Genomic DNA, 22,137 nt, shown 5'->3' on the forward strand with positions numbered 1-22,137 from the left:
TTCTTTTAAATTTTACCTCATAATTAGGGCCAAACAGAATCTTGACCTTTTTTGCTATTTCTTCTGAGAATTTAGTATAAAAAATAAATAAATAAATAAAAACTGCGGATTTATGTGGTTTTATTTTGGGAGTATTTTAACTAAAAACTTTTTACAATGCAAATCTATCTAGATCCACTTGTTAGGTAAACAAAGCAAGTCTCTTCTATAATATCTCTACTAAAAGACAGAAAATATTACTTTACACACTGTATTGTAGATAAATTAAATAAACATTTTCATATTAGTTAATAATATTACTGAAATTAATTAAAAAAACTGAAAAAATAAATAAATAAATGTACACACATTTATACAAGTAAATAAATAGACTCAATGATTGGCTAAAATTCTGCGGATTTCTGTGCACACAGATTTTATGTGGGCCTACTCATAACCTTCTGGCGTTTCTATAAAAAATGTCACATTCTATAAATATGCTGCTTTTACATCCATCAGGTGAGCAATCAGGGGCAATGCGGTGGCCCATGGATAGCATGTTCGCCTCACAGCAAGAAGGTCACTGGTTTGAGCCTCGGCTGGGTCGGTTGGCATTTTTGTGTGGAGTTTGCATGTTCTCAATGTGTTTGCTCCGGTTTCTCCAAGTCCAAAGACATGTGGTATAGGTGAATTGGGTAAAAGCTCAAATTGACTCTAGTGTGAGTGTGTTTGTGTGTGTGAGTGGATGTTTCCCAGGGATGGGTTGCAGCTGGGAGGGCCTTTGCTGTGTAAAACATGTCCTGGATAAGTTGGCTGCTCATTCCGCTGTGGTGACCCCACATTAATAGAGACTAAGCCGAAAAGAAAATGAATAAATGGTGAACAATCAGATTTTCTTGCACAGCTTTTGCATGAACACTCTTATACTAGTCATGTTAGCAGTTGGAGAAAAAATCTTGTCATAGTTCACACCTTTTTGCTGGCTGTACCATTTGGCAAAATACCATGTTTTGTATTTGTCAGACCATCACTATCTCTCTCAATTGTAAAAAAACAATTTACCCCCTTTTTCTTTGCCTTTAGTTAGGTTGGTAAGAGTAAATGTTACAATTTCTTTTAACGATTGCATGTCTTCATTCACAGCTTTAACCCATGTGAGCGACAGTTCATGTGTTCATATAAACTGTGTCGCTCACTTGCTGCAGAGAAGTGTCACAGTGAGTCTTGCTGAAAGCGGCTTGGTAAATGCATTGGTCAAGGCTCGCAAAGTTGTCATTTTAATTATAATTATATTACAAATAAATAAAAGTATTATTATTATTATAAAACTATTATTATTATGCAAATATTATTTTAAATAAATAACAGAAATCAATCAGCGAAATAAGATCTTATAAAAATATTTTGCATGAATTTTAATTTCACGAGTTTCATGAGAATTCTAGAGAACACAAAATAATAATGTATAGAATTATCCCTGACTCTGACAGCAGTGAAATAATGATAACCCACTTCTAGCCCAAATAAACCTTAAATTTGGTCTTTGTTTCACCAGCAGGTCCTATTGTGCTAAGATTTGACTAGATTTCTTTCACAATTTCAGTCCTCATAAAACTTGTTTATCGAACAATCATTTTATTTTATATCAAAATAAGTCTTTATTTTAGGATTTTTTTTCTTTATTGGATAGGAAGGATAGCCATGGTGACATTCTTAATTACATTTTTTTTGTCATTCTAAAGAGTTTTACACAATTGTTAATGTTATTCCTAAAAACATCATAGTATTGATCAGAGGTATTCTTTTTACACTATTCTGTAATGTTTTCTCTTTTATCTCTGTTTTTGGTCACTTTATGTTTTAGAGATCCAAAATGTAGTACGTTTTTAAGGAATATTCTTATTCAAAGGCTTCATCCTAATCAGCTCAGACGTCATTTCATTTTTAAAGATTTTAATTCACAGGAATTAGAAAAAATAAGAACAAGTTACATTTCTTATTCAATTCTGCCCAAAATAAAGAGCTTCAGTTTAAAATGATTAATGATATGTATCCATCAAAATAATTTCTGAGATTAATATTTAATACTGAGGATAACTTTTGTCAACTTTGTGAAAGTCATATTGAAAACACTGAGCATATTTTCAATTGCATATACTCATGTACATTACAGAATGTCTCGTCAATATCCATGTAAACCTCTTTTTTTGCTATAAACTAGTTAAATTTGGTAAAAGTAAAGAGAAATTGTACACAGCATTACCTGGTTAATAACCTTTTTAGCTTTATAAAATAGTTCATTCATAAATGAAGTGCTTCAGTAGTCTGTTGAGTACTGAAATTACAACAAATGACTCATGTTCTCATTCACAATAGTGACACTGGGTTTCCCATACAACACTTTATTTGTAGTAATGTGGGAGTTTTCACATGAACATATATTTTAGGGCAACCATGTATAGAAAGTGTAACTGTCTCCATGAAGAAAACTTGTTTCTTTTCTCAAATCAGTCCATCAAAATAAACTTGTAGTGTTTTGAAACCTGAAGTCTTCATTTGTTACCCACAACACATCAAGATTTGATCAAGTCAAAATCTCATAATCTGACACAAATCTGATCTGTCTTAACAGGCAAATGGCATTGTGTAGTCTGAACAGGGCTTTAGGAAGTCTGCATCAGTTGCTCACAGACATTGCCTTATGGCAAGTTTACACCGCACGAGTTTAGCCGGACTTTCATTCGCCAACAAGAAATTGCAGACAAAAGCCCAAAACTTGAGGCAAATGGTTGTTTGTTCACATGAGTGAAATCAGACAATGTGAATGATCGAAAACACAATCTAAAGCTGGATTTATACCTTCACCTGGCACCACATTGCACACCTCCTTTGACTGCGCGCATCTCACGACGCGGACAAGGCTTTTATACTCACCGCATTCGTCGTTGTGATATTCTTTAAAAAGACAGGGGGCGGTCAAAAGAATCTGACCGTAAAGTCAGATGGATAAACAAAGAAGTAGAAAATTTCATTATCATCATTCAAGTCATTATCATCATTCAAGATTTTTAAGCTAATTATTTTTATTGTTTTTTATAAGTTATTTTAATTATTATAAGCATTTTTATAACCATTCAAGATTTTTTAATCAAACTTTGATGCATCACTTTCTTTTGTTCATATCTCAGACAGTTTTACCCATTGAAGTTTATTAAAATATTCATGACAAGAGAACATGGGCTGCTCAACAAATATATTTTATTATGGCAAGAATAAAAGCAAAAAAGTACACTTACTAAAAAGTACATGTTTTTTTTTTAGATTTAGCCCACTCTACAATTCACACATTACTGTCTGGCTAGTTTCTGTCCTATACTTATGCTAAAAAGGCAATAATGGTCCAACACTTCTGACCATGATCACCAATAAAGCCTAGAAAAACATGGCATCAGTGTATTGTAAACCAATAGGGTCAAATATTCCTTTCCGGTTATCAAAAAAATAATTTGTTCCTTAATTATAGTTTTGATATCAAATTGTTTTAAATTCAAAATTGTAACGTATAAATCAGTGTAAAACCTACGACTAACGGAAAAACATATTCTGTAATCAGGGCCGGAGTGGGACTCTTTTTCAGCCCTGGAGTTTCAAGCCTCAGACCGGCCCACCTCAGTTCACCACTGACTATATTAAAATAAGGTTATTTCCAATTCAGTTTCTAATTACACTATCACGTCTTTTTTTTGAGAAAACAGCTCTTTTAGAACTTCAAATGTTCAACAACCCTTACAGTATTATGTCTTAACAATAAAAATGAAAAAAAAAAAAAATGTTACTCAGACAAGGACCAAACCCAGGTTGGCCGCGTCTTTATCTAACCATACTAACCACTGTACCACAACAGCTGTATGGTGAATGGTGACTTATCTAGTTATATCATCATTAACCTGCAGGCTGCATCCTGCTCATGAGGCTACGAGAAAATAGATAAAAAGAGCAGAGCTGCGGTAAAATAATAAGAAGGCTGTGGTCAAGTAAATAAATAAATTATTTTTAAAAAGTGTGACTGCTGAGAGCAACAGATTCTGGAGCTAGGGACACCGGCCCTGGCGGCCAAAAAACAGATCGGCCCACCGGGAATTCTCCCGGTCCTCCCGATTAGCCAATCCGGGCCTGTCTGTAATTATGTACCTGGGTCTCCACTTTTGCCATGGCCTCTTTGACTTTTAAAGAACATCCCTCAGGTTTTTACAAACTTTTAACAAAAACTGTCCTCTTTCCCATGGCTGGTGCAATTTCTAGCCAAGAATTATTGGTCATCTGGTGATCTCTATGATCATGGATCATAAGGATGTCTGTGCAGGCGTACGTTTCAGGCAAAGTCTCAAATGCGGCACCATTGCGTACTGTTTGCTGATAAAGATGTCTTCAGATGCTCAAAGTGATTCATATTCAACTCAAATCAAAATCTGGCGCCGCGCGCACTGTTTGCTTGAGTCTCAAAAAAAAAAAAAAACATACACTCCGCCGGCCGAAATTATGTCGCGTTTACCCAAAGCAAACCTCTGCAAACTCCGCGATGACATCACATTTGCTGCACGCACTCAAGCAAACAAGCGGACGCATCAATTATAAACCAAGCTTAAGCGTGTAGGACAGTGTTCCCTGCATCTCCCTTAACACTTTCTCCTCCCTAATCTTTCTAATTCTATATTAAGAGCCGAAAATTAGTTTGAAGTGTGCAATTTGCACAAAATAAAATAATCAGTTCATAATAACTTGAAACACATATAAAGGTATTTAGCTTTTTATGCAGCCCTGTAGAAACTCTCACAACCTGGTACATCTTTACCCCTCTTCATTATTGAGTTTAAATCTCCAGATGTTCCAAGGGTTTCATTATCAGTAACTTGATATGTATTCAAGAGTTCACACTTGTTTGACATGCTGTCCTGGGAGAGAGCCCCAAGCTCCGCTGGACAAGGCCTCATTTTTGCTCTCGATTGTGAAGCTTCAGGTGAGTGCTGAGACTTCTTTTACATTTAAAGCCCTTTCCACACTCACTGCATCTAAAACGATCCTCTCCTGAGTGAGTCTTCATGTGTTGCTTCATAGAGTCTTTGCGTGTGAGACTCTTTCCACACTGATCACATGTGAACACTATGGTTCCAGTGTGACCATCCATGTGGTTCATGAAGCTAGCTTTGGTTGTGAAGCTCTTTCCACACTGAGCACATGTAAACGGCTTCTCTCCGGTGTGACTTATCATGTGGTGATTGAGTGAGCCTTTATATGGGAAACTTTTACCACACTCTGTGCATGTGTAAGGTTTCTCTCCAGTGTGAATCCTCATGTGGATGTCAAGGTAGTGCTTTTGAGAAATACTTTTCCCACACTGTGTGCAGGTAAAAATTCTTTCTTCATTGTGAGTTCTCATGTGGATTTTAAGGGTGACATTTTGCTTAAAACTCTTTCCACACTGAGAGCAAGAGTAAGGCTTCTCCCCAGTGTGAATTCTCATGTGTACTGCCAAGTTTCCTGTTTTAGAGAAGCTTTTTCCACAATGTTGGCATGTATACTTCCTCTCCCCAGTGTGAATTTTCTGGTGCGCTGCAAAATTTCCTGCATGATAGAAGCTTTTTCCACACTGTTGGCATGTGTACGGCCTCTCTCCAGTGTGAATTCTCATGTGGTTTTTAAAGCCTTGTATATAACCAAACCTCTTTCCACACTGTTTGCAGGTGTAAGGTTTCTCTTTAGTGTGAACTCTCATGTGAATATCAAGGTTTGACTTTTTACTGAAACTCTTTCTACACCATGTACAGCTGTAATTACACATAGACTTGGATTTCCGAGGTCTTCCGCGTGATGAAGCCTTTTTAGTCAGTGTGGTTTTTTCATCAGTCGTTATTACTTGGTGTTTCTCAAACTGCTGTTTCTCTTCCATTACATTCAGTTGATGAGTCTCTTCTTTCAGCACCATCAGGTCTTTAAAAGAAAAGAATGAAAGCTCAAAGCGAGAAGCATGAAATGGATGTTTCACCCAAAAATGAAAATGATCAATTACCATTTACTCTCCATCTTGCAGTTTTAAACATTCCCTTTCTTCTGAAACACAAAGAAAACTAGGGTTCCCCTTCGGGGGGAACTTCAGCACTATAAGTGGATTTGATTGTAAAATCCACGCATTGGGAGGTTCGGTTCAGAAGCTACTCGTCTGAAAGAGTATTGAACGGGCCAATTAAGAATGAATTGGCAGCGCAAGCCTGCGCAGGTGAGCGGCATAAGCAATCAACTGAGTATATAAGCTCACCTGGCGCAGCAGACGCTATCCTTTTCGCTTCAGAGACTTTCTGATCGAGTCGATGAGGGTTCCTCCTGCTGTGACCAGCGATTCTGAGCGAACGAGAGCATTCTCCCGGTCCAGAGTGTGTACACGCAGTGGCAGACGGTCGAGCTGGGTTTCTCCCTTGCCTGGCGTTCTTTGGGTCCGGTCCTCCAGAGCGGTGCGTATAAAGTTGCAAACTTCACAGAAAGAGCAACACAGTCGTGCAGCACGTCCTTATCAGGACGGCGCTCCGACTGTGCGTTTCTGGATGCGGTGGTTTCCTGTCCTCGGATGATGGGCGCGGGCACTGTGTTACATGTCTGGGGGTCCAGCATGTTAATGCGCTGCTCGCGGGCAGTTCATGTCGTCATTGCGATGCCATGACTGTTGCGCAAGATCGCGGTTAGCCTTTGCAAAAAGGCGAACCACCCCAGTTGTCCCCTGCTCTGCAGCGGGCACTCGGGCAGATCTGAGGGTTTCAGCGAGAGATAATCCGTCGCCCACGGGCCCGCGGACCTCCCGCTCCTCTAAGCGCTCCATCCAAGCTTCGGGCGGAGGAAGCGATCCGTCTAACAGATGGTAGCCCTTACGCCCGATGACACCGGAGACCAGATGTCCACCGCGGCATCGGAGGGTGGGCTTTCATTGTCCGATGATGATCCAGACCCGCTCGCCCCCTTCGGGCTGGTGAGCGCTGTCACTACGGATCCTGAAACGGACATGTTAGCCGTGCTTTCCCGGGCTGCTTCGGCCGTGGGTTGGAGATGGTTTATCCCCCAGCTCCGCGGCCGGACCGACTAGAGGGGCGTTCCCTTCTTCCCGGAGGTGCACAGTAGGCTCACGCGGTCTTGTAAAGCACTTTTTTCTGCTCGTGCTGCGTGTTCCTCCACCCTAACCACTCTTGACGGTGAAACAGCCAGGGGGTATGTGGCGATTCCTCAGGTTGAGTGCGCGATGGCGGTAAATCCGCGCGGCGCCTCTTCTTGGCGGGGTCCGCCTCGTCTCCCATCCAAAGCCTGTAAGTTATCTACCTCCCTCGGAGCTAGAGCTTACATAGCTGCGGGCCAGGCTGCTTCCGCCTTGCATGCGATAGCCACCTACCAGCGCTACCAAGCGCAGGCGCTGGCCGAGCTGCACGAGGGTGGGTCCAACCCAGGCTTACGAGCTTCGCACCGCCGCCGACTTAGCTCTTCGGACTACTGAGTCCGCTGCGTGTGCGTTGGGGAGGACGATGTCCACATTAGTGGTCCAGGAGCGCCACCCCTGGCTGATATGCGCAAAGTCGACAAAGTCCGCTTTCTTGACTTCCCCATATCCCCAGCCAGGTTCGGCGACACTGTCTGTGAATTCACCCAGGAATTCAAGGCGGTGAGAGAGCAGTTGGTGGGTGATGTCTTATCGGCGGTCCGTAGCCCGCTCCGCCCGCCGTGCCATTCATACCTGCTCCTCGCCGAAGGCGTCCGCCTACGAGAGCTGCTCCGCCCCCGCACACGCCTAAGGCGAAGCGAGCGCGTCGGGCACCTCGGAAGCAGGCAGCCCCCCTGCCCAGAACGCCGCTAAGTCCGGCAACGGACCGCGAAGCGCCCCTGGGACAGGCCATCTGGAGAAGAGGGAACTTGCTCTTTCCCCGCTGGAGGGCGGGGCCCCATTTCCAACGGCACTTTTTACTGCCATGAAAACATTATGAAAGGGCACTTTTCACTTCCCCAGATGTGACAGCCCGAAATCTGCCAGTCTGGGACGCTATGCTTTCTAGCTTGCAGATTCGGTGCGTTTCGCCAGTGGCTCACGAGCGCTGGGAGGACGGTCTCCTTTCTCCCACCCCTCGAGCCTCCCCTCCGGAGCTCGGGTTTGGAGTGAGAGCAAATATCCCACCTCCAGCTTTTCCGTGGGACCCGCGAGCTTCCCGGATCAGCACACCCACTCCGCGCTGCCCCACTGCTGGTACGTCAGCGATTGTAGCGATGAGTCCATTAGCGAGAGCTCTGCCTGCCTGGTTAGCGCGGGCCAGCTCTTCGCGGTGGCTCATACGCACAATCAGACTCGGCTATGCGATTCAGTTCGCGAAACGGCCCCCCAAGTCACGGGTGTGTATTCACCAGGGTCAGCCCCCTGTCCGCCCCTGTCTTGCGAGAGGAGATTGCTGTCCTCCTGGCGAAGGATGCAATCGAGCCGCTCCCTCCAGCCGAGATGGAGAGCGGGTTTTACAGCCCACGCTTCATCGTGCCCAAAAAGAGCGGTGGGTCACGGCCAATCCTAGATCTGCGCGTTTTGAACCGCTGCCTGCACCAGCTGCCGTTCAGAATGCTCACGCAGAAGCGCATCCTCCGGTGCGTTCGTCCTCTGGGTTGGTCTGCAGCATTAGACCTGATGGACGCGTATTTCCATGTCTCCACTCTTCCTCGCCACCGACAGTTTCTGCGGTTTGCGTTTGAAGGTCGAGCTTGGCAATACAAAGCCCTCCCCTTCGGGCTCTCTCTGTCTCCGCGGGTCCTCACCAAGCCCGCGGAGGGTGCCTCAGCGCCCCTTCGGCTCGCGGGCATCTGCATACTCAATTTCTTTACGACTGGCTGAATTGCCCTCTCTTTTGATTATGCACAGAGTTGATTATGCACAGAGACAAAGTGCTCTGGCACTTCCACCTGTGGGGGTTTCAGGTCAACCGAGAAAAGAGCAAACTCGCCCCCGTGCAGAGGATCTCTTCTCTCGGGCTGGAGCTGGACTCGGTCACCATGGCAGCGCGCCTCTCCGGAGAGCGCGCTCAGCTGATGCTGTACTGTCTGAGAGAGCTCGACAGTAAAATAGTGGTCCCACTGAAACAATTTCAGAGGCTCCTGGGGCATATGGCATCCGCAGCCGCTTCATGCCGCTCGGATTATTCTATATGAGACCACTTCAGCACTGGCTTCACGATCGAGTCCCCAGACGCGCATGGCACGCGCGCGCACACCGAGTCTCTGTTACTGCGCTGTGTCGCCGCGCCCTCAGCCCTTGGAGCGACCCCTCGTTCCTACAGGCCTGGGTGTCTCTAGAACAGGCGTCCAGTCTTGTTGTCGTTTCAGCAGACGCTTCCAACACGGGCTGGGGGGCTGTGCGTTGCGGGCATGCGGCTGCGGACCTGTGGAAAGGTACCCAGTTGCATTGGCATATCGCCTGGAGCTGTTGGCAGTGTTCCCCGCTCTCCACCGTTTTTTTCCGGTGTTGGAGCGGCAACACGTGCTGGTCAGGACGGACAGTACGGCGGCGGTGGCGTATATCAGCCGTATAGGGGGTATGCGCTCTCGCCGCATGTCTCAGCTCGCCCGCCGTCTGCTCCTCTGGAGTCATCCGCGGCTGAAATCGCTGCACGCCATTCATATTCAGGCAAGCTCAACCGTGCAGCCGATGCGCTCTCACGGCAGCCTTGCGTCCTGGAGCATGGAGACTCCACCCCGAGTCTGTTCAGCTGATATGGGCGCGATTCGGGGAAGCCCAGATCGATCTGTTGCTTCCCCCGAGATCGCTCATTGCCAGTTGTTCTTTCCCTGACCGAGTGCTCTCGGCACGGATGCACTGGCTTACAGCTGGCCTCGGGGCACGCGCAATACGCGTTTCCCCCAGTGAGCCTGCTCGCGCAGTTACTGTGCATGGTCAGGGAGGACGAGGAACAGGTTGCTGGTTGCGCCCCTCTGGCTCAACCGGACCTGGATGTCAGAGCTCTCCCTCGCGATAGCCCTCCCCTGGCAGTCCCTTCGAGAGAGCACCTACTCTCTCAGGGACAGGGCACCACCTGGCACCCTCGCCGATCTTTGAAGAGATTTTTAGACGCGAGGAAGACTTAGGTAACCTCCGATTGCGCTAATACCGTCACTCGGGCTAGAGCCCCCTCCCCGAGCGCGCCTATGCCCTGACGTGAAGTCTATTCACTGAATGGTGTGTCTCTCGCTGAGAAGACCCCCGTAATTTGCCAGATCAGCGTTGTGCTTTCTTTACGCCGAGAGAAGTTGGAGAGCAGGCTGTCGCCCTCCACACTCAAGGTTACGTGGCTGCCATCTCCGCTCTCATAACGCGGTGTCTGGCGGCACCGTGGGAACGCATAACCTCATCATCCGGTTCCTCAGGGGCGTTAAGCGAATTAATCCACCCCGCCCCCCTTCATGCCCTCTTAGGATCTCGCCCTCGCTACACAAGCCGCGTCAGATCCCTTCGATCCTCGACTCAGTATATTTCTGTCCCTGAAGACAGCTCTGCTGGTCGCGTTGATATCGATTAGAGGGTCGGGGACCCGGAGGCATTTTTCGGTCAGTGACTCGTGCCTGTAATTGGGCTGGCTTCTCTCACGTATGAGACCCCGCCCGCGATATGTGCCCAAGGTTCCTACCACTCCGTTTTAATACGAGGTAGTGAGCCTGCAAGCGCTGCCCTCGGAGGAGGCAGACCCAGCCCTTATTTATTGTCCAGTTCGCGTTTTGCGTATTATCCGGACCGCACTCAGAGTTTAGATCATCTGAGCAGCTCTTCGTCTGTTATAGCGGTCGGCAGCAGGGAAGTGCCGTACCGAAATAAGTTCCCACTAGATTGTGGATGCCTTTCTTTCACTATCAGAGCCGAGATGAGCCGCGTCCCCCGAGAGCGCGTGCGCACTCCACTCGGAGCTTCGCATCCTCTCGAGCGCGCGCACGCGGCGCCCCTCTAACAGACATCTGTAGAGCTGCGGGCTGGGTGACACCCAACACATTTGCAAGGTTTTACAATCTGCGAGTGGAGCCGGTTTCCTCAAGGGTATTAGGTAACCCTTGGTGATTGAGGAAACAACTCGGTAGGGTGTTGAAACACGCTTGCTGCGCCATTTTCCCTAACACGGAGATACGTGCGCCTTTTTATCTGTCAGTAAAGTTCCCCGTCAGGTGAGCCCTGCAGATTCCTCCGTGGCCCCCAGCACTGACTCAGCGGAGGAGTCACTTGCTGGCCCACTACGTTGTAGGTCTGCCCGCTGGTCAGCCCGCGTTTTGGGTAAAGGTGTCTGCTATGCGTGGTCCCCACTAGGCGATCCCATATGCTTATTCAGCCACGGTTAAGTCCCCCCCCCCCCTGGGCGGACCCGTGTCTTCCCTCCCCGCTAACCACTCTTTTGCTATGCGTACTCCCCCTTTTTAGGGCTAGTCCATATGTAAATTCTGCCATCTATCCCCCCTTGGGTAACGGATGGCCTCCGCAGCGTCCTCCCTATCGGGATTGCACGCTTCCCAACGTACTGTCGTATTTCCTAGAATTATCTAGATGCTCACGACACCCCAAAAAATATATATAAATCCGTAAAACTTCTGTTGAAGTAGGATAAATTAGGGCCAGGGACACGTTGGAGGACCGCGCCCCCCATGATGTGGGTGCGTCACGCTTGCTTGACTATCTCCTCATCGGGGGTGTTGGTAAGGTGCAGTCATTATGGCGCTTTCAATGGGCTCCCAATGCGTGGATTTTACAATCAAATCCACTTATAGTGCTGAAGTTCCCCCCGAAGGGGAACGTTCGAGGTTACTAAAGTAACCCTTCGTTCCCCGAGGAGGGGAACGGAAGCACTATACTCCGTCGCCATAATGACTGTCCCTTAGCTGTTGAAAGTCTCTTCAGCTTAAAAAGGATAGCGTCTGCTGCGCCAGGTGAGCTTATATACTCAGTTGATTGCTTATGCCGCTCACCTGCGCAGGCTTGCGCTGCCAATTCATTCTTAATTGGCCCGTTCAATACTCTTTCAGACGAGTAGCTTCTGAACCGAACCTCCCAATGCGTGGATTTTACAATCAAATCCACTTATAGTGCTTCCGTTCCCCTCCTCGGGGAACGAAGGGTTACTTTAGTAACCTCGAACGTTTTTCACAATATCTTTTTTTCTATGTTCAGCTGAATCAAGAAACTCATAAAGGTTTAAAACCACATGAGGAAGAGTAAACGGTGAGGCTATTTTCATTTTGGCGTCAACTATCCCTTTACAGGGTTCCTTTAATTAATCCTTTTTTTTAACAAAATGTAAAATAAGTCTTTGGTGTTCCCAGAATGTGTCTGAGGTTTCAGCTCAAAATCAGATCATATACCTTGCAGAATATTTCATTTTGGGGGTCAGAGGAAAACCAAGTTTTTTTTGTGCCTGTGGCTTCAAATGCAAATGATCAAATGCACTCGCTCTAGATTACTCGTGTTGTGTTCCCTCATGTACATCTTCCACTCGATTAAAAACATTTGTGACTTGCTTGCAAGTACGCATAATTCACGCTTATATTAGTGAGGCTGCATTATTGTATTTAAATTATGCTATTGCTTCCCAGTACTGGGTTGAAGCTGGAAGGGCATCCGCTGTTTAAAACATATGCTAGATAAGTTGGTGGTTCAATCCGCTGTGGCAACTGCTGATAATTAAAGGTACTGGGCTGAAGGAAAATTAATGAACTTATGCAAATGCTTAATGCCACGTTTGCTGTAAACTGAAGTGATAAGATTGCAAGATGACATACTTTGCTACTTGTTTTCATTCATTTGTACTTTTTCCTTTGTTTTCTTGCCTTTGTGCATGTCCTGAGGCTTTACTGAAGACCTACGTGGTGACAATTTATATACCAGACAATATGCAGAAATACCATCTAAAAAGGCATTTTTGGATATCTTTTCTGCTGGAGATACTGTTGTCCTAAAAAACTACCACTTGGCGGTTTTATACATTAAAAGTGGTTATCGTTCCATGCCTAAACAGCATAACAATATTTTTAGTAGGGCTGCAACAACAAAACCAATAAAAATCAGTTACTAAAAGCGTTGGCAACAAATTTCATAATCGATTCGTTGTGTCGCGCGACACAGACATTTGAATGTTTAAAAAAACACTTCAGTTCAGCGTGGAGAGGAGTGAACACAGTCTCTCTCTACTTATCTCTCGCACTGATAATGAGTTCAGCGCCTCAAAGACAGGGATGAGGAGGAAGGGAGATCAGGGTAAATCACTACAAATTCCTACTTATGTTTCAATTTGAAGTGAGGACCATGTTGTTGTCCCTGGTGCTGGTGTTTTACTCATTATCCAGCGTGACAAGCATGACAAGTTAGCTCATCATATCATCACAATTATGCAGTGTTTTAACTGTCTAATGCTTATTTTATATTTTAGACATGCAAATACACACAAGTACTAGCCCTCTACTGCACGGTGTAACCATATGGCAATATGATACTTATGTTCATTTCCCTGCCACTATTTCTTTAAGACCAACATAATTTTTTTTGTTTGAAAGAGAATACCTTTGTGTAGCCAATGATGTGCTTTGGTTAAGTCACATGACATCCAGTGTTTTTCTGTAGCGCGATTTCTGACAGACTGGCGTTTATTGTGAGTAGTTGCTAAATGCAAATGCAAACGTCAATAAAAACAAAGTATCAAATTATGTTAGATCCACAAAAAAAATCACCTCCTCATGAAACATCACCTCCAGTAAGATATGATGACATTCACAACTCAAATTTTTTTTTATCAAATAATTTTTTTGTAAATCGATCAAATGTGTGTGTTGCCAAATGGCAACACAGTGCAATAGTGGAACATGCAATATTGCAATGGATTAGCTAGGCAGATAAGACATTCATATATGCAAATATGCATTGCGGCTCACTTTATTGTACAGGCTCATTGCACTTAAACTTTTTTAGGTTCGGCTCTCGAATTAGTAAGGTTATGAGTATATATTATTTTAAAAAATTTCGCAAAGCCTGCCATGTAGCCTACAATAACAATAACAGCAAATTACAAAAAATAATAAGACAAGCCTACTTTGGCGTTGCAATAAAACAGTATTAATTATCAAAGAAATAATTTCAATATATAATTAAAATAGGAAGAAATAAAACAAAAACAAATGGTAACCTGTTTTTATAGCAGGGCCCAATGTGTTCTTATTTTTGTTCTGTTAACATTTATTAAAAAGAAAAAAAAACTAAACAATAAAAACACTACTAAGTGATAATAATAATAATAATAATAATTATTATTATTATTATTGTTATTATTATTATTATTATTATAAAGCCCTTGCTCTGAAACAATCATACAAACCAGGTGCTGCTCGGAAATGGCCATCTTTGCTCAGCATCAGGTGCACAGCAGCAAGAAACTTGGCTGTGAACTATGACCTTATTTTAATGACAAAATGTCTAAGAATACTGCTAATTTACATTTTTATTTAATTTATACATGTGCAATGAATGTAAGCCTGCTAACTGTGTGTGGTTCAAATGATAGAATATGTAAACTTTGTTTATATATAATTAAATAATAATAATTAAAAGCCTGCGTGTAAGGCTTTTATTTTGAGGACGACGTCACAAGCTCAGATTTAGTTTAAATCTATACTGGGTTTACTCCCATCATATCTCCAGAATTATATTTGTAAAAAGCCTGTTCTTAACTATGGTCTTCGCTCACAGGATATTTATTTACTCTTTGTCCCTAAAGTGCGGACTGAGATGGGAAAAAAGGCTTTTAAGTACGCAGCACCTTTTGCTTGGATTAATCTGCAAACACAGTTGCAGTTCAAAGACTTGATTTCACTACAAGCTTTTAAAAAGTTTTAGAAGTTGAAACAGGTTTGTAGATGTTTTGAATAGATGTCAGTGTGATTCATGTTAACTGTAAATTGTTTTTTGTTTGTTGTCTGTTGGACTCATGTGACTTGTGTACTGCCTAATCTTGGCCAGGACGCTCTTGTAAAAGAGATTTTTAATCTCAATGTGTCTTTCCTGGTAAAATAAAGGTTATAATAATAATAATAATAATAATAATAATAATAATAATAATAGTTGACTAATTAGAGGAAAGTGGGCATTTCAGCACCACCTACATGTGTAAAATGAATATTAAAGTCGTTTATCCGTTTTCCTACTTTAAACCAAAAAACGAAAATCCAGCCAAAATGTCGTTTTTTCGTTTTCTTGTGAGCAAAAGAAAAATGGAAAAACGGCCATTTTTTTCCTTTCCTTTATTCCGTTTAAAAATGGAAAACAAATGAACAAAACGTACACAGTCCATTCTGCTGTGACGACCCCCAATTAATAAAGGGACTAAGCCAAAAAAAATGAATGAATGAATCAGCGTTTCCATTTAATGACTTAAAAAGAACAAAATCGTCACTTCCTGATTAACTGGCGCCAAATCTCAACAGTAAAAACAGAATTTACTGCGGTAGGAGAAGCTACATGAATCTTTTCTGTGTTTAATAAATGACTTTCACCTCAGAGGACAATGTCAGCACACAATGAACATGTGGTGAAGATTTAGCGCATGTTTTTTTATGCCTATATTTCAAAAGTTATGTGCATCATGATGTTTCCATCAACTGTTTTTTAGCCTATCCAATATGCACATAAAAATAGGTGGCTGAATATATAAGGCTAAGTGAGAAATACTGCTTCATTTAAAAAAAAAAAGAAAAGGAGACCGACAGAAACTCAAAACAGAGTTAAGAGAATAAAACCTGCTGACCAGGTTAGGTTCACAGAGTATGTTACCAAGTTACCTTTCTTTCAGAAACAGGCTTGACTTACCCTGCTTTCTCGAATTTCACAAACTTGCCATTTTGAAACGCAAATACCAGAGTTTCTCTCATTTCAGGGTTAAAATGCTCTGAGTTTTCACTCAACCTCCTTTCTGAAATGGGGCCTTGATCTTATATGCTATTGTTTTAAAGCTTCAGTTGCCTATTGGAAAAATGACTAGGACTAATAAACGGCTACTTTCTCCACAAACAAATGTGTTCATGTCTATACATACAAAGAAAAATGATTAAATTAGAAAATATGACTTTGCAACAGGGGCGAAGCAGAGGCACAGTAGGTAGTGCTGTCGCCTCACCGCAAGAAGGTCGCTGGTTCGAGCCTCGGCTCAGTTAGCGTTTCTGTGTGGAGTTTGCATGTTCTCCCTGCATTGGCAAGGGTTTCCTCCGGGTGCTCCGGTTTCCCCCACAGTCCAAAGACATGCGGTACAGGTGAATTGGGTAGGCTAAATTGTCCGTAGTATATGAGTGTGTGTGTGATTGAGTGTGTGGATGTTTGCCAGGGATGGGTTGCGGCTGGAAGGGCATCCGCTACGTAAAAACTTGCTGGATAAGTTGGCGGTTCATTCCGCTGTGGCGACTCCGGATTAATAAAGGGACTTAGCCGAAAAGAAAATGAATGAATGACTTTGCAACATCAAGCAGCATTAAACATGGACCATGTGATGGCCAGTGTGGTGTATGTTTTTTTTATTTAGTTTTGTTTTGAGTTTAAGTTACCATGCTGCAGTGCCGATGAGGAACGGAGTTTCTGGGTGTGGTCCGACAAACTAAAGGGCCGACGTGCCGCCAAGTGGCACCTATTGGTTCCGCTAGCCGATACCATTGGCTTAAGGGCTTGGAGGGAGAGCTGATCTTTAGTTTAAGTTCATTAATGATTTGCAGTGTTTGTTCAGATTTATATTTAGTTTTTCATTTAGAATTTATTTAACTAATATTTAGATTTGTATTTAGATATTTGACTTAGTTTATTGTTGTTGTAAATTGTCTGTTTTTGTCTCCCCCTTCTTGTTTACTGTGGACTAGTCCCTCTGGTATAAATGTGGTCAGTCTTGTCATTTCAAGGAGTTCTGTTTTTGATTTATTCATGATTAGTTTGGTTTGAACTCAGTTTTGTTTTCTTTGTTTAGTTTATTGATTTTTCAATTGATTTAATTGTTTCATTTATTTATTTTTTGAGTTTTTGAGAAATTTTTTGACTTTATTAAAAATAATTATTTTGGAAATCTACTTTTTGTATGCCCCTTACTATATGTGCTGGCTCACAGACCAGTATAAGATTCTGACGGTATGATAACCTTGACTAAAAATATCATGATTTCTCAGTACTGTGATTACCATTTATAAATATATTCTTTTTAAATGTCTGGTTAAAAAACCTAAACTTTTTTTTCCCCTTTGAACACAACATATTTTCACTTGAGAAACTTTGAAAGTATTTTGGAGCTGTAAACATGTCAGGCTAAATAATTCAAATGATTTTTTTTTTACTATTTAAAACAACATCTTTGGATATATTTTCTCCTGGAGACACTGTTGTCCTGAAAATCTTCAAACAAAATGTAAAAAACGTAGGGATGGTACAGCAAAAATATTGTTTTTAAAACTTTTTTTTAAACCAAATCTCTGCATATCATCAGCATGCTGTAATCCATTTCTTAAACAGCAAAAGTCATTTTAGACTAGTTTGTTGGCCAGTTGTAGTCAGTGCAATGCTAAACGTTATTGTTCAACTATAAATTGTTAGTTTTGCTTCATGTCGTCCCTCAACAACATCATATAGTTTAGAATACTGTACAATGTTTTATAACAGTTAATTATTTTAGTGTCCATTTCATTCAGCATATTTAATATTGGGGGCATCCAAGCTTTCTGACATAAAGAAATTTTTCAAATGGCCCAAATGGAAAAGATTTTAATTTGCCCTATAAAAAAATATATTTTTATTTAATAATGCAATAATAAATGAATAATGAAAAATAAAATACAATATTTTAGATATTTCTTAACAAAAGCTCTAGTTGTATTGTTTTGTAATTGTTTTTAAAATAACCTTTAAAAAAATTGTAAAAAAATTAACAAATATTTTGAAAAGTTTTAAAAACTATAATAAAATAAATCTATGCAAGTCGATATCCTCAGCAGTAAATACATGGAGCTTGTTTAAACAAAAAGTTATTGTGATATTTAATTAATTAAACTATTATGATAAATAGAGTTAAAATGACTTTTTTGACTAAAAAGTTTTATTGAGATGGATTGTTGGTGATTGTATATGTTTTGGACAGGCTGAGTAGCAAAACATGAATAGAGGAAAATGTAGACTTGTTAAAATAAATAAAAATAAAGACCTACAACACAATACTTTAGTAAATGTAAGACTTTTTAAGGCCTAAATTTTTTATTTTGGAATTTAAGACATTTTAAGACCCCACAGAAATCCTGTTTAAACACAATAGCCCTGGTAATTAGGTATTGTAATAATGATGTAGTTCTAACAGTTTAAACCCATAAAGAAGTTGATGAAAAAAGGGAATTGTGATCAATGTGACATGCAAATGGAAAGTACTAAACCAACACTATCACTGTAATAGCAGATATCTTCTATGAGAATACTGTAGGTCAAATATCGACAGCTCAGTTATTCATTCATTCATTCATTCATTCATTCATTTTCTTGTCAGCTCAGTCCCTTTATTATTCCAGATGCCCTTCCAGCCGCAACCTATCTCTAGGAAACATCCACACACACATACACTACGGACAATTTAGCCTACCCAATACACCTTTACCACATGTATTTGGACTGCAGGGGAAACCGGAGCACCCGGTACAGATAGCATAATGTGAGTAGGCCCTTAGCCTACCCAATTCACCTGTACCGCATGTCTTTGAACTGTGGGGAAACCGGAGCACCCGGAGGAAACCCACACGAAGGCAGGGAGAACATGCAAACTCCACACAGAAACGCCAGCTGAGCTGAGGTTTGAACCAGCGACCTTCTTGCTGTGAGGCGACAGCACTACCTACTGCGCCACTGCCTCGCCCTCATCTCAGTTAAATGTGCATTTAGGACCACCAGGCAGAAAACTCGAGGCTGCAAGATGGATTCAATTATAGAGGTAAAGTAGGTTTTATATTCGCACATTCAAACTTTCCCCTTAATAATCTAATTTCATAAAATTATTTTTGCAAACTATAAATAGCGAAATCAAATTAGCCGTCAATGGCTATCTAAGTACAACATTGTTCACAGTCAAATGCTGTGATTTCAAGTCATACTTGCATGCTATTTCCGATCAAATATTCAAAGTAACATGGTAAATAATATAGAGACTTCTAAATGAACGAATGTGTAAAACCAACTTTACCTCTATATGACTGAGTTGGACTTTGAGAATGAAAACTAACCTGTTTGTTCCTGCAGATCTTCATGTTTGACAGAGAATGTCTCTTCGATCTTCACATCTTCACTCTCCTCTTTAATAAACGCCATCTTTATACCAGTGTGGAGATCAGTCACTTCAGCAGGAGTTTTCCTCTGTGTTTGGACACTTTATTCTGTTTAAAACGAATAAAACAATAAAAATGTCCTGTTTAAAAATAGAGGTAAAGTTGGTTTTATAATTACACATTCAGACTTTCCCCTTAATAATATAATTTCATAAAAGTATTATTTGCAAAATCTAAATAGTGAAATCATATAAGCAGCTAATGACTATCAAAGTACAACATTGTTCACAGTCAAATAAACAGTGCTAATGTTGTTTTCAAGTCATACTTGCATGCTAATTCCACTCGAATATTCAAAGTAACATGTTAAACAATATATACACTGCTAAATGAACGAATGTGTGAATATAAAACCAACTTTACCTCTATTGTTTAAAATAGATAAAACAATGAACAGAAACAAAATAACTTCTCTTCAACACTTGCTTCAACAATTTCTTTATATGAGAGTAATAAACAAAACGTTTCTTTAAAACACTTATTACACACTTTTCTGTTACTTTATTCAAACAATAGCCCTCGGTTACTAAGAATAAAAATAGAGGTAAAGTTGGTTTTATATTCGCACATTCGTTCATTTAGCAGTCTATATATTGTTTACCATGTTACTTTGAATATTCGATCGGAATTAGTATGCAAGCATGACTTGATAACAGCATTAACATTGTTTATTTGACTCTGAACAATGTTGTACTTTTGATAGTCATTGGCTGCTAATATGATTTCACTGTTTAGAGTTTGCAAATAATACTTTTATGAAATTATATTATTAAGGAGAAAGTCTGAATGTGCGAATATAAAACCAACTTTACCTCTATAGAATAAAATAGTACTACGTTGAATAAAGGATTAAAATATTTCCAACAGTAGGAACATAATTTAGCATCGTATAAAAAACTAAAACCTTCGAACTTTAACTTTAAATGGGTTTATATCTGTGTAAACATTTTACAACAAACCTTTCTCCAGTTGAATCACAGCGCTGAAGCGGCGCCGCCTGATGACGTCACACACCAAAATAAAAGTCTTTTCTTGTTTAGCTTTCTTGCCACTTACTTTTGCAGTCATGACTTATTGATACATGTCTCCCATGTTTTTCACTTTACACTATATCTGCTTTCTCTCACACAAACCTTAAATCTAAACATTTTCTTAACTTTTTTAATCCACTTATGATGACTTGTATGTCTGCAACACATTACTTCCTATTAATATCTGAGTTTTCCCAGAGATGGGTTACGGCTGGAAGGGCATCCGCTGTGTAAAAACTTGCTGGATAAGTTGGCGGTTCATTCCGCTGTGGCGACCCCAGATTAATAAAGGAACTAAGCTGTCAAAAAAATGAATAAATAATATCTGAGTCCAAATCTCATCCTTATAATTATAACCTCTTCTTTTCTATTTCTACAACTTCATAGGCCTATATAGAATTTCCTTTTTTCCACATGAATTGTCGTCTCTTGTTATCTGTGTTCCACGTTTCCTGCCATTCTTTAGCAATATATGCAGTAATAATATTTAATTTACCTTTACTTACAGAAGCATTAAAGGGGCAGTTCACATAAAAATTACAATTTTGTCATTTACTCATCCTCTACTTGAGCCAAACCTGTTTGAGTTTCGTCTGCTGAATGAAAATGAAGAGAATACGGAGGCAAAAACAGACATGGTTCATCTGTTCTCATTTTGGACCTGGCTGCTTTTTTCAACATTTTCTTGCACACAAAATGTTCTTGGAACTCGATTACAATTGAACCACTAAAGTCATATGTCACATGTTTTAAAAATGTTTTTGGTTCCTTTTCTGGACTTTGAGCATCTCGGGACTTTTGCTGTCTATGACAGATGAAGGAGCTCTCTGACTTCATCTAAAGTGTCTTCATTTGAGTTCTGAAGATGAGCATAGTTCTCAGGGGATTAAACAACAGGTAGAGGGACAATCGTTCTTGAGTGCTTAGTGTACACTGTAACACACGCCTCCCATCAGTGCTGATATACAGCCTACAGCCACATTGCACTGCTTTTTAAAAATGTATTTATTCATTTTTTATTGCAATAACAACTGGCCATTACAACAAATAGAAATACAAAAACAGATAGAAGGCAACATCGCACTGCTACTCGTGTGATATTACTCATGTATTCATTTATTTTTATTATTTTTATCAATCAGGAGTCACCATAGTGGAATGGACCGCCAACTTATGCAGCACATGCTTGACACAGCGAATGCTCTTCAAGCTGCTACCCATTACTGGGAAACATGCATACACACTCATTCACACTGCATGCATACCGCATGTCTATGGACTTCGGGGAAACCAGAGTATCCGAAGGAAACTCACACAAACACGGGAAGAACATGCAAACTCCACACAGAAATGCCAACTGACCCAGCTGAGGCTTGAACATGCGACCTTCTTGCTGTGAGGCAATCGAGCTACCCACTGCACTTACATGTGTAATTATTTGAGGTAAACTGGTATTAGTGAAGAACTATGCTTACAAATGGTTGTAATTTTTAAAACAGGTCAAAAGGCACCATTCAGATGTAGCGATCTGGAGAATCAAGCATGTATTGATATAGACACTATGCTTATATGTCTTAAGAGATGTTAGGCAGGTCCTGTTCATGTAATATGTTCATGTAATAGTCTATCAAGTTGGTATTGGCATGAACAGCTATACATGTTAACGGGTTTCTTATATGTAAAATGGTCCTATTCAGTTAATGGTCAGGCAGCTATT

General features: G+C 41.3%; 2 protein-coding genes and 1 long non-coding RNA gene across 4 annotated transcripts in view; 1 reads left to right on the plus strand and 2 right to left on the minus strand.

Moving 5' to 3' along the window:
• Positions 1 to 20,391, minus strand: part of znf1117 (zinc finger protein 1117) — a gene marked incomplete in the record, with an annotated part of 481,533 nt that extends 461,142 nt beyond the window's left edge. The window contains 1 exon segment of the mRNA NM_001327996.2: positions 20,349 to 20,391.
• Positions 1 to 22,137, plus strand: part of LOC148682305 (uncharacterized) — a 152,546-nt gene that overhangs the window by 8,678 nt on the left and 121,731 nt on the right. The window lies entirely within an intron of this gene.
• Positions 3,221 to 20,388, minus strand: LOC137487246 (zinc finger protein). Of its 2 annotated transcripts, NM_001441792.1 has the most exons (3): positions 20,349 to 20,388; positions 19,288 to 19,437; positions 3,221 to 5,967 (listed from the first exon to the last, which is right to left on the minus strand). In NM_001441792.1, exons 2-3 carry the CDS (start codon positions 19,370 to 19,372, stop codon positions 4,967 to 4,969), a joined length of 1,086 nt encoding a protein of 361 aa, NP_001428721.1. In that variant the 5' UTR covers positions 19,373 to 19,437; positions 20,349 to 20,388; the 3' UTR covers positions 3,221 to 4,966. The 2 variants fall into 2 exon arrangements, with proteins under 2 accessions (NP_001428721.1, XP_087102026.1); XM_087245900.1 differs by lacking the exons at positions 19,288 to 19,437; positions 20,349 to 20,388 and adding an exon at positions 12,149 to 14,247 and having other exon boundaries at positions 3,221 to 6,104.

Source organism: Danio rerio, chromosome 4 (assembly GCF_052040795.2).
Source record: "Danio rerio strain M-AB ecotype USA chromosome 4, GRCz13ab, whole genome shotgun sequence".
NCBI classification, from domain to species: Eukaryota; Metazoa; Chordata; class Actinopteri; order Cypriniformes; family Danionidae; genus Danio; species Danio rerio.